The following is a 15863-nucleotide window of genomic DNA, read 5'->3' as shown; positions in this document are numbered from 1 at the left end:
ACTCAGGGATCCGTAGGTAAAATGTACTAGGGGAAAACTACACATGATGGCACACGAAAATTTGACGACTCGGGACGAGTCTGTAAAAAGGGAAGGGGTAGTGTTGTGGTTACCAGATTCGCAAACCACCATTCAGGTCCCTTAGGTGAGGTATCTCGGTAAGTGCATGTGTAGTTAGGCCCAAACCCGTTGTCTAGTGGGAATACATGTCATTTATGCGAGCTGCGACTCTTCAGGATAGCCGTTTTTCTTTTACTATCTTTATTTTGGACCAACCGCCATGATCACAACCACAACATCAACCACCGACCACAACCACCGCTTCACCACAACCGCCACGACCTTCACGCACACCTCACAACCGTAGCATCGCCACCGTTCTTGCCCCGCTGTGGGTACCGGTGTTGGACTCATGCAGAACGCGCGTCGAACAGCGTGTACAAAATCACGGATTTTGTGCTTCAAAAACGGATCAAAAACGACACACGCCCACTTTTTGCCGTCCAATCGGTGAGCGAGGGGCGATTTGGCCCCGCCTCCAGAACGATCGATATATGCAAATTTGTGGATCAAAAAGCCTTCACGCCCACTTTTTCTCGGGCCAATGGGGAGCGAGGTGAAAGGTCGAAGGGAGGGGGTCAAAGGCGAAGTTACGGGGGGATAAAAGGACGGTGTTCGTCAGTCAGGGAGAGTCGCAAACGAGAACGAGAAGGAGTCGAGAACGAGAAGGAGTCGGAACGGAGGGGACGAGTGTGGAAGACTGGAGCCCGAAGCCTGCAGTGGCTGGAGAAGCTGAAGAGAGTCGGACGAGGGGGTGCTCGCGTCGGTGCCAGGAGCTGCACGCCCGAGGGAGGCCGGCAGCGCGACCTGGCCGAGGTGGAGACGCACACCAGGGATAATAAAGATCCTCTATACCCCGAGCATCAGCAACCCCTCCTGTTTCCCCCCGCGCTGAGATAGTGCGACCAAGGGGGCCCCGTTCCCACCCCCAGCCAGGCACTGTCCACGAGGCCCGCGGGTTGCGGGGCCATCGCCGCTCCGCGTCTCATCACCAGACGGGTAGGCCCGACCCGGTCTCGGCCTCAGGCCTGCCCCATTCTTGGGGGATTTCTTTTCCTTGGTTTTGGGTATGTGTTGTCGGCGCCGTCTGTGAAGTAGAATTGTATAAGTGTTGCCGTGTGCTCGGTAGTCGGTATTAGCTCTGCACTGTGTTTTCACTTTTATGTTTGCTTTTTGTGTAAATGGAAGTGTGTTTTCTTTTTTTGTGTGCATTTGGTGGAATTGTATTTGTGTGCTTCCCGTGTGCCGAGAATAAATGTGCTTTATTGTTGAACTGTTCTCCCGCTTCGCTTCGTCTTTTCCTCCATTGAATCCCCATCTTGCTTCACGTAAAGGGTTGGTAGTGGGCTGAGTACGCCCGATAATTAATCGAACCGTCGAGGTCGACGATAACACCGCTCGGTTATTCTGATAGTACGGAACGGGTCGCTTAAGTGGCCCGTGTCCGAAGTCGACCTGCGGCGAGGTGCGATCGCCCGGTCTACCCTCCGCGTGGGTACTTAGGTAGTTCGAATTTGGCGAGCAACCCTATCCCACGCGGGGGCTGATTGGCTCGATCGCGGTGAGACCGAAAGGTCCACCCGTGACTGGTTCCCGGCGTTAGTCCGAGAGGGTCACGACTGGATTGTCCGTCCGGTGGGCGACGTGCCGCGATTCGAGTTACGTGGCCGTCGCACGCCGGCGGGCGCGAAATCCGCAACAGTATTTTAGACCGTGGGCACACTTTGTACGTCATTACTGTGTATATGAGCTTACAGAGTGATATACTAAAGACACAGAAGCCCAACATATTTTGTAAAACTTTAAAGTCAACATTAGAAAGAGCATTCGTTAAACCATGCACGTGAAGCAAAAAGCAGGGTCAAGCAATTGGTTTATTTGGAAAAGCGGGGTTAAGCAAAGCAATTGGTCTGTCCTTGTCTGCAGACGTCAGTTTATGATCGAGGAACAACTTTATTTTAATTGAATGTTATATTTTGAACACGAATCGGAAAACTAACCTGTAGTTTAGCTAAGAATTTGTCCCGATCGCACATGCGTAGAGAGGAGTGAGATTAAAAAAAAAAATTGGCTGTCTGTCTGGGTCTGGCAGTCAAACAAAATTGAAAATCATTCCAAACAGGAAACTTAATGTTTTTAAAGACGTCATAACGGACACAAAGAACAAGCATGAATAGCTCAAGTAATGTGTTAAATAAGTGGTGTAAAAAATACTGCGTCAACAACGGTCAACTTCTGCAAAAAAACAACTTTCCACAGCCTTTAAAAATCTTTATTTTATTTCAATTTAATTATATACTTAAACACTGTGAAACACAAACACCCTTATTGATGCTTTAAAAAACATTTCATTTCGTAGTACTTGGACAAAACAATATGGTATTTTCTGTCATCATGACCGATCAAATTTTCCGCTCGCAAACCCCGCCCATTTCATTGTTTCTCAAGACTGCATGGGATAAAGTGTACCCATGCTCTCGTCTATCATAAAACTATGAACGCAAAAAAATAAAAAATAATAATACTACAAGGGCACTCAGTAGCGTGCATACCTCCACCCCGTAATGCCTGATCCACAAGAACATATCGGGCCCATTACATTTTTTAAATAACATGCAATACAGTACTATATCGTTTTTGGCCCGATCTCTCAATGGTGAAGAATCACTTTGAAAATTAAATAATTCTCGAATCCAGATTCAGATCTTCACCAAAATCTAATCAATTCCTCCTTGTCACACACCCAACCTGTCAACCAAGTTTTGCCTAAATCCGTGCACAACTTTTTGAGATATCGTGTTATATATCATTTTTAGCCCTCTCTCACAATGGTGAAGAATCACTTTTTAAAAATTCTAGTAGTTGGATCCGGATCCAGATCTTCACCAAAATCTAATCATTTTGTCCTTGTCACACACCGAACTTGTCCACAACTTTTTGAGATATTCTGTTCACAAACAGACAGAAAGGGGTGAAAACACAATCTCCTTCAACTCCGGTGGCGGAGGTAATAAAATAAAATAAACTCATCAATAACCGAACTAATTTACAGCATGTGTATTCTATGACAAACTGCCTGACCAAACTTTATGTTCGACGAAGGTGGTAGTAAATTGGAATTTGATCAGCGTACCAGAGATAACTAGCCTAATCTTTGCAAAAGACACCATTGGGTTTTTACTTTACTATCTCATGCTAGAAGACGGAACAACCAACTTAATGTCCATCCGATAAAGGGTGCACCTTATGAAGTCACGCCATGCCTGCGAAGCACAATTCCGACATTTCATCGTTGGGACGGTAATCAAATCCAGATGAGCCAGCTCAAAGGTAAGTAAGTGGTCTAACTCTGCCCCTTCCTTGTCAAACACATTCAATAGCAGTTGTGTTTTAATTCATGTGTAGAGTAAATGTGCACTTTGAATAAAGCATTACTTAGTAGGAAACTTGTGCATCGTGTGGAGGTCGGTGTTAGTGGGGGAGGGGAGGGAGAAGAGTTACATGTTTATGCCCATCTACTTACTTCACACATTAATTCCTACTTTATATAGTATGAACACTTGCAGAATACATGCAGGTTTTTAAATTTCCTTTTGATCAACAATAGCAAATATCATCCGCAAAGTAATATTGGTACAAACTCTAATGTGGCTCCATCTCTGCAGAATGTAATTCTTCAACGAGATTTGAGTTTGCAAACAAGCAATTTATTAGGGACAGCGGTTGAACATTGTTGTTGCTCGCATTTAAACTGTCCAAAAATACATTTACGCCGTAGGAGGGAAGAGGAAATGCCGCATGGGCTTGTTTGTATACAGCTCCTTGGGACAAGTTGGACAACCTTTACAAGTATAAAATCTCAATCACAGCTGGGGTTAATAGGTTAGCCAGGTGGCAATTAGTTGCCCCTGCAAGTCAAGATAAATACATGAAAAACAATCATCTCAACCAACTCAAACTGTTTTGGCATTTTCTATTTGAGGATAGAGCTCATAATCGCAGGATCCAGCTTTAAAATATTGTACAAGATGTACAGTTGTGTTCATTTATCCAATGTCCGACTGTCTTTGCATTCCATTAAAAAGTATAGCATCGCCACGTCTCCGAATCGACGACGTCATCAATCCCTCAATATGAAGATATCAAACCACAGGATTATCGATCACTTTTGAGATGGCTGTGGAGACCAAGTCTTGATCAGCATACATGGTGGCAGCTGTGGCGGGTTGTTTCTTTCGGAAGGGTTTCCCTCATATTATGATTCTGTTCTTGCCATTTCATTCACCCCGTTGCTTATCAGCTTCGAGAGCAAGGCAATTCACCTTGAAATGGGTGACACTTTGATGGATCACGCTGCATCACTGCTGTCTGTTGCTGGTCATTTCATCCTAGGATTCTGTGTCATTGTCAGTATTCTTGAAATATGCTTTCAGGGTGTCTTTGAATGATTTTTTTGCCAGTCACCACACGATTTCTGAGCAAGACTCACCGAGGAGGATAGGACTTGCTTTGGCAGATACTTTTGTACTTGATGTAATATTACTGTGATGTATAAGCTCCTCCACGAGCCAAAACTCACGTTATAGAAACAAATAGAACTAGCAGGGCACTCGGTAGAGCACATATCTCTGCCACGCAATTGACTGATCCACGAGAACATATCCAGCCCATTACATTTTTGAAATATGCTATACAGTACTACATCGTTTTTGCCCCCATCTCTCAATGGTGAAGAATCACTCGAAAAATTAAATAATTCTCATATCCAGATCCAGATTTGAAACTTCACCAAAATCGAATCAATTTGTCCTTGCCACAAACCCAATCTGTCCACCAAGTTTCGTCCGAATCCATCCACAACTTTTTGAGATATCGTGCTATATATTGGGTTCGCCCTATCTCTCAACGGTTAAGAATCACTTAAAAAGTTATCAGATCCGGATCTGGATCTTCACCAAAATTGAATCAATTCTTCCTTGTCACACACTGAACCCATCCACAAAATTTCATCCGATCCTTCCAAAACTTTTTGAGATATCCTGCACACAAACAGACAAACAAAGAGACAGACAGACAGAGACAGAAAGAGGTGAAAACATAATTTCTATCTTCGGTGGCAGAGGTAACAAAAAGGTTGGAAAAGTCAGTGCTTAAACAGGTTCATTTTCTTGACATCTTAATTAATCAACAAGCTAACAATAAGACACTGTAACATAATCTCCCATCACAAGCCAACACAATACTGCTTGAAAGATCTCTCTGGCTATCCTCGGAGAGCTGCCTCAGCACCGGCGAGTTTGGCAGTTCACTCAGGCAGTTGTAATTTTTAAAGTGATTCTTCACCATTGAGAGATGGATCCTAGACGGCTCCACCATTAGGCCTAGATGCAGAAGTTTTGGCAGGAGAACGGATGAGTAACATCTGCCAGTGCTTATTTACCTCAGGGTTGTTGGAGTAACAGGTTGCGAGGGTTTGCTCTGTCCCCAGACTGGGCCCAAGCCTAATAGCGAGTGATGGGGAGGGGCGAAGCACATCAGGGCTATGGGTGGCGGACAGGAACCATAAAGACCCCGCAGCAAGGGGGTTGGGGGGGGAGAATAAGTGTCACGGCCAAAATGCTACGGAAGTCTGCGCCGTGCTCAACAGGCTGTCCTTTTGTGCCACATACCCACCCAGACAGACATACGTCCTCCTCCTACTCCTCCTTTATGTGTGCACTCAAGCCCAGGATGGCACACTGACTGAGCCTGCAAAGGGACACGACCCACATCCTTACCAGCTGCGCCACACCAGGACAGTTTGGGTATTTCCTGTCTTGTCTGCCTTCATCTGGGGTCTCTCTGCCTTGGTGAGCTTGATTGGGCCCGAAGGCATAGTATCATTAAGGATCCTGCTTCTTCGTTTGGTAGTGAAGGCGCATATATCGGCAGTGGGTAAGGTCAGGTCAGGTATGGGAGCATGCACCAGAACAGCGCGTCGCTTACCCAGTGGGTAAAGGGATTGTTTATTGTTGGTTGCATTATTTAATTGTTGTTATTGCTTCCTTGCAAGTAAATTCACCATCTCTGACCATGATTGCTTTTGTTATTAAATATACCTGGTCTTGGGTTGAATTCTAGTCGTCGTTATTCTTCTGAGTGGATCAAGAAAGACCCATTACGGGATAATTCGCAACAGCAAGTAAACATCATACACCCAGATCGCGTCAAGCGTGAAGCTCGCTCGGCTTCATTTGCATATGACGTGCAACACTTTCATCGGCGTGACACTCGGTGGATTCTGACTTCCAATTTGCACATAATCGTGCCTTTTTGGCACGTCATCCGGTGAGGAAGATTCCGAAGGGATCGACCGATGCAGTCAAGTCGATACGACTCGTCGGACTCGTACTGGGCAACCGAAGCGACTGATGACGACAGTTGCAACATTAACAAGCGTGAGAATTGCTTTGCAATACATGTCCCCGACCGAAGTGATATTTTCTAAGTCCAAAAAGGGACTTAAACTCGAAAAAAATGACGAAACACCATGAAACTAGAACTTGTTCTGTAACTTATCATAGTAAAGCCATGTACCAAGCTCCAGTTGAATATGTTAAAGGGTATGGAATTTTTTTTTATAGTAAAGCCATGTACCAAGCTCCAGTTGAATATGTTAAAGGGTATGGAATTTTTTTTAAAGTCTGACAAATCACAAGTGAGTGATTGACAGATGGAGAGCAAACCTATAGTCCCCTCTGGTGAAACTGGTAGGGGACTAATAATACGGAAAATAACATGGTCGAGTATAAAGCATCATAGGGTAAGTAAATGTGAAAACATACAATTAAGTCGAAAAGGACTTGATACAAATGGAACTGAACGATGTAAAATAGTGTACACATTGCACAAACACACAACCCCACCACCCCTCACCCCCAACCTCCCACAGGGAGCGACTGTTTCTATTACAACAACAAAAAAGGCTTCAGTGTCACATACAGTACGATAAGCCAAATACAGGTACCAATAGAGCAAAAATCACAACACTGCACACATGTGCACTTTTAATGCAAAGAGTCCAAAATAATACAATTCAAAAAATACTCACAAAAGGCACAATGCATTTCTGGATAACGCCAAACTTTTCAAAGTATCCCTGAAGTTCAGCTGCAAAATGAGAAAAGGGATATAAAACAAGAGAATTGCCAGCAACAAATAGTCTGACTGTCAACTTAAAAACAAACAAATAAACCAATGTCACCCGCAGGGTGACCCGTATCTTGCCAAAAGGTGACCACGTGTGACTTCTTTAAGGTCACACTGAGGTGAACAGAGCTGCTATCCACCAGGAGCGACTCCTTGAGGAATATCTGCCTACGAGAGATTCCGATGAGAATCGTTCTACAGAGTAACCATGAAAAATATGCTTTTGCCTCATAACGTCACCAAATGACATCATAATGTCTCAAGCTTGACATATCTAGAAAGCACTCATCGAGGTGTTCAATTTGAGGTACTACACGATATGGTTCCTAAAACTTGAAAATTTGACCTTGGGGTCAAATATGTTTGACCTCAGGCGCTAACCATGAAGGTCAAGGCCAATCACCACCAAAAATTAATCAGCTGAGCGCTGAGGAACTATATTCCCATGAAGTTTGAAGACGATCCAATCAAAATTACTCAAAAAATAAGGGTTTCGTCGACTCCCCGATTTGCGACAAAGTGACCTTGACCTTCAAAATTTTATGCGCTGAAAGGGACCTCTATAGGCCTCTGATATGCGAAGTTACAAAAATTTCCAATGACAACTGTGCTCTGCAGAGTGAATTATACGTGATTACAGACCAAAAAAAAATTAAAAAAAAACATATGAAGGTCAAGGCCAATCGCCACCAAAAATTAATCAGCTGAGCGCCAGACCATGAACTATATTCCCATGACGTTTGAAGACGATCCGATCAAAATTACTAAAAAAAATAAGGGTTTCGTCGACTCCCTTGATTTGCGCCAAAGTGACCTTGACCTTCAAAATTTTGTGCACTGAAAGGGACCTCTATAGGCCTCTGATATGCGAAGTTACAAAAATTTCCGATAACTGTGCTCTGCAGAATTTTTTATACGTGATTACAGACAAAAAAAAAAAAAAAAAAAAAAAAAAAAAAAAAAAAAACTTACAAGCTGACTAACATATCTTGCAAAACTTCGTTTTGGCAAGATAATAAAAAACAAAGGTTGAAGAAGATTATTTAAAACACGCACGCACGCACCTTTTAGCAATAGATGCAAAAATCTAGTATAATTAGCTCTGCAACAAAAGTTGAATGGAGGTTATGTGTTCACCCCGATCTGTCTATCTGTTGTGGATTCATTCAACTGAAATTTTTTGGTAGAGAGATTGGGTATGACAACGACGAAATTATTACATTTTGGTGAAGATCTGAATCCGGATCTGGATCTAAGAATTTTTTAAGTGATTTTTCACCATTGAGAGATAGGGACAAAACAGGCATAGAGCAGGATATCTCAAAAAGTTGTGGACGGATTCAGACGAAACTTAGCCAACGAGTCGGTTAGGTGACAAGAGCAAGCCGATTAAATTTTAGTTCAAGTCCGAATCTGTATCTGACCTATTAGTGGGATATAAAATGTAAACTTATCTTTGTGGAGGTGTGCACTCTACCAAGTTTCTTGTTTCTCTTGCACTCTTCTTGTTTCTATTGTAGCCTCAAACCAAACAAACAAACAATATCATTATAATGGAGCAAATGCATAGGGTTATGTGTGTATATGTGTCCTAAACATCTTATGCTTTTAACAAATACCACCATGTTGTTTCGTTCAACAAATACTGCTTGTTTATATACAGTGCCGATATAAAGTCTACACCCCCTTTCAAAATTTTCACGTCTTGTTGCATTTTGCCTGGAAGTAAATTACATGAAATCAGACTTTTTCCACCTTTATTTCCACATCGTGACCCACAACTTCCAAGTGAAAAACAAATTCTACTAATTTCCGAAAATTAAAAGTACAAAACCAGAACATCTTGGTTTGATAAGTTTCCAGACCATTACAATAGTAATTGTAAATTAGCTCAGGTGTAACCAATCACCTTCAAAATCACACACAAAGTTAAATTGCCTCCACCTGTGTTAAATTTTCATGATTCTGATTATTTCAGAATAAAATCAGCTGTTCCTGTAGGTTTCCTCTGCTCAGTAGAGCATTTCACAGCAAAAACTCGACCATGAGTCGCAAGGAGCTTTCAAAAAACCTCCGGGATAAAGTTGTGGGAAGGCACAGATGAGGGGATGGGTATAAAATATTTCAAAGGCCTTGAATATCCCTTGGAGCACAGTCAAGACGATCATTAAGAAGTGGAAGGCGTATGGTATCACTAAGCGACCTGCCTCGATCAGGCCATCCCTCCAAACTGGATGACCAAGCAAGGAGGAGACTGATCAGAGAGGCCACCAAGAGGCCAATGGCAACTTTGAAAGAGCTACATGCCTTTATGGCAAAGACTGGTCACTGTGTGCATGTGACAACAATATCCCAAGCACTCCACGAGTCTGGCCTGAATGGTAGGGTGGCAAGAAGGAAGCCATGACTCAAAACAAGCCCACCTTGAGTCCCATTTGAGGAATGCGAAAAAAAAAAAACCTCTGGAGATTCTGAAGCCATGTGGCAAAAACGTTTTGGGGTCTGATGAAACCAAGATGGAACTTTTTGGCCAAAATGCAAAATTTTACGTTTGGTGCAAACCCAACGCAGCACATCACCCAAAGAACACCATCCCTACTGTGAAGCATGGTGGTGGCAGCATCATGTTATGGGGATGTTTCTCATCATCAGGGACTGGAGCACTTGTCAGGACAGAGGGGAGAATAGATGGAGCAAAAGATAGAAAAATCCTTGAGGAAAACCTGTTGCCCTTTGCAATAAAACTGAAATTGGGACGGAAATTCGCCTTTCAGCATGACAATGACACGAAGCACACAGCCAAAGCTACACTAGAGTGGGTAAGGAAGAAAAAGATAAATGACCTTGAGTGGCCCAGTCAGAGCCCCACCTAAATTCAATCAAAAATCTGTGGCACGACTTGAAGATTGCTGTCCATCATTGTCCCCCCCCCCCCCACCCCTGCAACATGACTCAGCTTGAACAGTTTTGCACAGAAGAATGGGCAAATATTGCCAAATCAAGGTGTGCAAAGTTGGTAGAGACCTATCCCATTAGCCTCACAGCTGTAATTGCTGTCAAAGGTGCTTCCACCAACTGAGGAAAATATGCTACAGTTATAACTATAGTGTATGAGATTGGTACCCTCATATACTGTAATTGGAAACAGGTCCCACTACAGTAGTCTGCAGAAAATGACTTCAGGAAAGGATAGCCTCTCTGATCAGTCCCCAGACTGGGAAGTTTTTACCGAGAAAGTAATAACTCGGGGGGGGGGGGGGGGGGGGACACTTATCCAACCAAGATATTCCAGCTTTGTATTTTAAATTCATTTTCTGAAATTTGTTTTTCACTTGGAAGTTGTGGATTATGATGTTAAAATAAAGGTGGACAAAAAAAAGAAGTCTCATTTCATGCAATTTCATTTCAGGCTATCAGGCAACAAAAGGTGAAAAATTTGATAGGGGGTGTAAACTTTATAAAGGCACTGTATATAAAGATAACCAAAGAAACACATTCGTGACTTATCTGTATTCATCAGCGCTAATTATTTTTGTTATTTTGACTTGATTAATCAAGATCGAGATGTGGCAAAAGAAAATATACGATGTAAAAACCCGCCCGAAGTCCACGAGAAGCAGTACATGAGGGGCACGTCTGCTGTGTATGACTGGCAGTTAGTATAGACTTTCCCATCCAGTTTTTGATATCGTGTCGTACCTGTTGCTGATTGTGTCCAAACACACCCCACCCCACCTCACCTCTCTCCAACACACCCCACCCCACCTCACCTCACCTCACCTCTCTCCAAACACACCCCACCCCACCTCACCTCACCTCACCTCTCTCCAAACACACCCCACCCCACCTCACCTCACCTCTCTCCAAACACACCCCACCCCACCTCACCTCTCTCCAAACACACCCCACCCCACCTCACCTCTCTCCAACACACCCCACCCCACCTCACCTCTCTCCAACACACCCCACCCCACCTCACCTCTCTCCAACACACCCCACCCCACCTCACCTCTCTCCAACACACCCCACCCCACCTCACCTCTCTCCAACACACCCCACCCCACCTCACCTCTCTCCAACACACCCCACCCCACCTCACCTCTCTCCAACACACCCCACCCCACCTCACCTCTCTCCAACACACCCCACCCCACCTCACCTCTCTCCAACACACCCCACCCCACCTCACCTCTCTCCAACACACCCCACCCCACCTCACCTCTCTCCAACACACCCCACCCCACCTCACCTCTCTCCAACACACCCCACCCCACCTCACCTCTCTCCAACACACCCCACCCCACCTCACCTCTCTCCAACACACCCCACCCCACCTCACCTCTCTCCAACACACCCCACCCCACCTCACCTCTCTCCAACACACCCCACCCCACCTCACCTCTCTCCAACACACCCCACCCCACCTCACCTCTCTCCAACACACCCCACCCCACCTCACCTCTCTCCAACACACCCCACCCCACCTCACCTCTCTCCAACACACCCCACCCCACCTCACCTCTCTCCAACACACCCCACCCCACCTCACCTCTCTCCAACACACCCCACCCCACCTCACCTCTCTCCAACACACCCCACCCCACCTCACCTCTCTCCAACACACCCCACCCCACCTCACCTCTCTCCAACACACCCCACCCCACCTCACCTCTCTCCAACACACCCCACCCCACCTCACCTCTCTCCAACACACCCCACCCCACCTCACCTCTCTCCAACACACCCCACCCCACCTCACCTCTCTCCAACACACCCCACCTCACCTCTCTCCAACACACCCCACCCCACCTCACCTCTCTCCAACACACCCCACCCCACCTCACCTCTCTCCAACACACCCCACCCCACCTCACCTCTCTCCAACACACCCCACCCCACCTCACCTCTCTCCAACACACCCCACCCCACCTCACCTCTCTCCAACACACCCCACCCCACCTCACCTCTCTCCAACACACCCCACCCCACCTCACCTCTCTCCAACACACCCCACCCCACCTCACCTCTCTCCAACACACCCCACCCCACCTCACCTCTCTCCAACACACCCCACCCCACCTCACCTCTCTCCAACACACCCCACCCCACCTCACCTCTCTCCAACACACCCCACCCCACCTCACCTCTCTCCAACACACCCCACCCCACCTCACCTCTCTCCAACACACCCCACCCCACCTCACCTCTCTCCAACACACCCCACCCCACCTCACCTCTCTCCAACACACCCCACCCCACCTCACCTCTCTCCAACACACCCCACCCCACCTCACCTCTCTCCAACACACCCCACCCCACCTCACCTCTCTCCAACACACCCCACCCCACCTCACCTCTCTCCAACACACCCCACCCCACCTCACCTCTCTCCAACACACCCCACCCCACCTCACCTCTCTCCAACACACCCCACCCCACCTCACCTCTCTCCAACACACCCCACCCCACCTCACCTCTCTCCAACACACCCCACCCCACCTCACCTCTCTCCAACACACCCCACCCCACCTCACCTCTCTCCAACACACCCCACCCCACCTCACCTCTCTCCAACACACCCCACCCCACCTCACCTCTCTCCAACACACCCCACCCCACCTCACCTCTCTCCAACACACCCCACCCCACCCCACCCCTCTCCAACACACCCTACCCCACTCCAACACACACCACACCTCTCTCCCACACACCCCATTTCTATTAACACCCTCTATCTCCCCCTTCCCCACCCCATCTTTCTTTACAGTACTACATTGCTCATTGTCTCCAATCGTTTCCACACGACCAATTTAACCTTGCTATCCCGTGAGTGGAGATCTCGTCGAGAAAAGCAAAGTGCTTTGAACACTTTTGCAGATCGAAGAGCAAACACCCGCTCATGGAGTCCCATAGACTGCAGGAATCGATTTAACATCGAATCGAGGATCAGGAATGGAGTACAGAAACCCCCCCCCCTCCGAGGGAGGCACGAGGAAACGTGCAGAGAAACGTGAGACGTCGTAACATTAATTAATTAATTATTTTAAAATAAATGTACAAGAGGAAAGAAAAAAAAAAGACTGAAAATGAATACACAAACATATCATCCAAACATATGTACCGGTAGATACTGTCCAAGGCAAATTCTTAACGAAAAGCAACACTTTACCCATCCGTGCCGCCATTGCAATAATTATATTATTGACAACTCCTTGATCGCCCCCGATTTAACCGAAGGCATAAACGTGAAGATTTAGTCGTTTAAAGTAGTGCTCATTCGTAAATTATTCTTCTTTGCACACATTTTCCTCACCCAATATGACGCTTGCAACGTGAGTACGGAAAACAGTGAATACGTGCAACCAACGCAGCGTTGAACATACACTGCTCGTAAATCGATCCCTTTCGATGACGTCATGGACAGTGTGAATGAAAGCTCATACAAATACAAACTAGAGGGGGAGCACTCGGGACAGTGCAAAACCTCCGCCGCCAATACTGCTGGGTCACTCAAGTGAACCTTATATCTTATTCATTAAATATGATGTCAACAGTGCTGAGAGTTATAGTTTTTTTTTGGGGGGGGGGTGTTAGAAATCACTTAAAACAAAAAAAGAAATCAAAATTTTGTTGAAAAACAAGTTGCAAAAAAAAAATTTTTCTGTAACAATTTTTTTTTAGGGGAGGGGGGTTGGAAATCACTTAAAACATGTAGAAATGCAAAAAAAAATTATCTCAATTTTTTTTTGGGGGGGGGGGACAAAGTCCAAAATCTAATACCTTACCCCCCCCCCCCGCCACCAAGTTTCGTCGAAATCCATCGAGGAGTTTTTCTGTAATACTGTTCACAAACAAACAAACAAACAAACAAGAAGCAATAATTTCGTTCATAGAACGAAAAATCTTGCCGAACCAAAGCACGTGAAGCGCAAACTGAAACAAATACTTGTGACACATTGATCAAAGTCTATCGCTCGGCGTATAGAGACTTGTGGAAAGAGTCTATTGATAATGCTCTAAAGATTAATCTTAAGATTGAAAACTACCAATAATATATGGATGCTGGAGAACGTTCTGTTATCGCAGGAAGCATTTTTGGTTCCTTGACAAACTACAGATCTGGAAAGCGCTCATCAAGGGCTTTCATATGAGGTATTACTCGATATGGTAGCTAAGATTTGAAAAATTGACCTTGGGGTCAAAACATTTCGACCTCAGGCACTAACCATGAAGGTCAAGGCCGATCTCCACAAAAAACTTATCAGCTGAGCGCTAAACCATATGCTACATTCCTACAAAGTTTTGAGAAGATTCGATCAAAATTACTCCCAAAATAATTGGAGGTGGTGTGTGGGTCATGGAATAGTTTTTGGTAAATAAATAATTGGAGGTGGTGTGTGGGTCGTGAAATCGTTTTCGGAAAATAAATAAATAATTTGAGGTGGTGTGTGGGTCGTGGAATCGTTTTCCGGAAAGAAATAAATAATTCATGGTGGTGTGTGGGTCGTGGAATCGTTTTCGATAAATAAATAAATAATTGAAGGTGGTGTGTGCGTCGTGGAATTGTTTTCGATAAATAAATAAATAATTGAAGGTGGTGTGTGGGTCGTGGAATTGTTTTCAGTTAATAAATAAATAATTCAAGGTGGTGTGTGGGTCATGGAATCGTTTTCAGTAAATAAATAAATAATTGAAGGTGGTGTGTGGGTCGTGGAATCGTTTTCGATAAATAAATAAATAATTGAAGGTGGTGTGTGCGTCGTGGAATTGTTTTCGATAAATAAATAAATAATTGAAGGTGGTGTGTGGGTCGTGGAATTGTTTTCAGTTAATAAATAAATAATTCAAGGTGGTGTGTGGGTCGTGGAATCGTTTTCAGTGAATAAATAAATAATTGGAGGTGGTGTGTGGATCGTGGAATCGTTTTCGATAAATAAATAATTGGAGGTGGTGTGTGGGTCATGGAATTGTTTTCGGTAAATAAATAAATAATTGAAGGTGGTGTGTGGGTCGTGGAATTGTTTTCGGTAAATAAATAAATAATTGAAGGTGGTGAGTGGGTCGTGGAATCGTTTTCGGTAAATAAATAAACATTATATTAATCGAAATCCACAGAGACAGAAATGCCGGTGATTCTATTTATTTTGGATCCTTTTCACTTTGGTCAATAACGTTTGGATCGAGGAGAGATCGAAGGTGGAACGACGGTGTAGTTCCTTGCAAACACTGAATACACACCTTAAATGACGGCAAATAGACACCCTATTTTTGAAGGACTACCATTTGAAAAATAAAATCTCAATCCAAAATCGGCTCGAGTAAAATTTTCTGAATATCTCGAAGTGTTTAATTCCGAAGTCTCGTTTCTCTACATTCAAAACTGAAGGACAAGTATTGAAAATACTGTACGTGGTTTTTTCGGCCGCTGTACAGCAACGGGTGGTTGGCCTGGTTGCTAGGCAACGAAATTCAAACGCGCACATTCCCAGACCATATGGCAACTGTTGGCAAAGTTTCATCGAAATCTGTTCGCTGGTTCGTGCTGTGGAGCCTTGCGTTGCAGACACTTACACACACACACAAACACACACACACACACACACACACACACACAC

At 44.9% G+C, this 15863-nt stretch overlaps 1 protein-coding gene across 5 annotated transcripts in view; it reads right to left on the bottom strand.

Annotated features, from left to right (window-relative positions):
• Window positions 1-13726, bottom strand: part of SLIRP (SRA stem-loop interacting RNA binding protein) — a 244313-nt gene extending 230587 nt beyond the window's left edge. Inside the window, exons 1-3 of one of the 5 annotated variants that reach the window (XM_085889292.1) lie at window positions 13370-13511; window positions 8726-8769; window positions 7151-7209 (exon numbers count right to left, since the gene is read on the bottom strand). Coding sequence is in view for 2 of the 5 variants with exons in the window: in XM_085889291.1 (XP_085745417.1) it covers window positions 7151-7209; window positions 13370-13433 (123 nt within the window). In the remaining 3 variants the exon portion in view is untranslated. Of the gene's footprint in view, window positions 1-7150; window positions 7210-8725; window positions 8770-13063; window positions 13329-13369; window positions 13528-13561 lie in introns of those variants that run through there. The other 4 variants (XM_085889289.1, XM_085889291.1, XM_085889293.1 and 1 more) reach the window with 4 other exon arrangements.
• Window positions 13727-15863: the final 2137 nt, after the last annotated feature.

This window comes from Eptatretus burgeri, chromosome 7, assembly GCF_056783735.1.
Source record: "Eptatretus burgeri isolate ZD-2024b chromosome 7, Ebu_testis_v1, whole genome shotgun sequence".
Lineage (NCBI taxonomy): Eukaryota > Metazoa > Chordata > Myxini > Myxiniformes > Myxinidae > Eptatretus > Eptatretus burgeri.
Note: the sequence above shows the minus strand (reverse complement) of the source record. Positions and strands in the feature narration are given on the sequence as shown.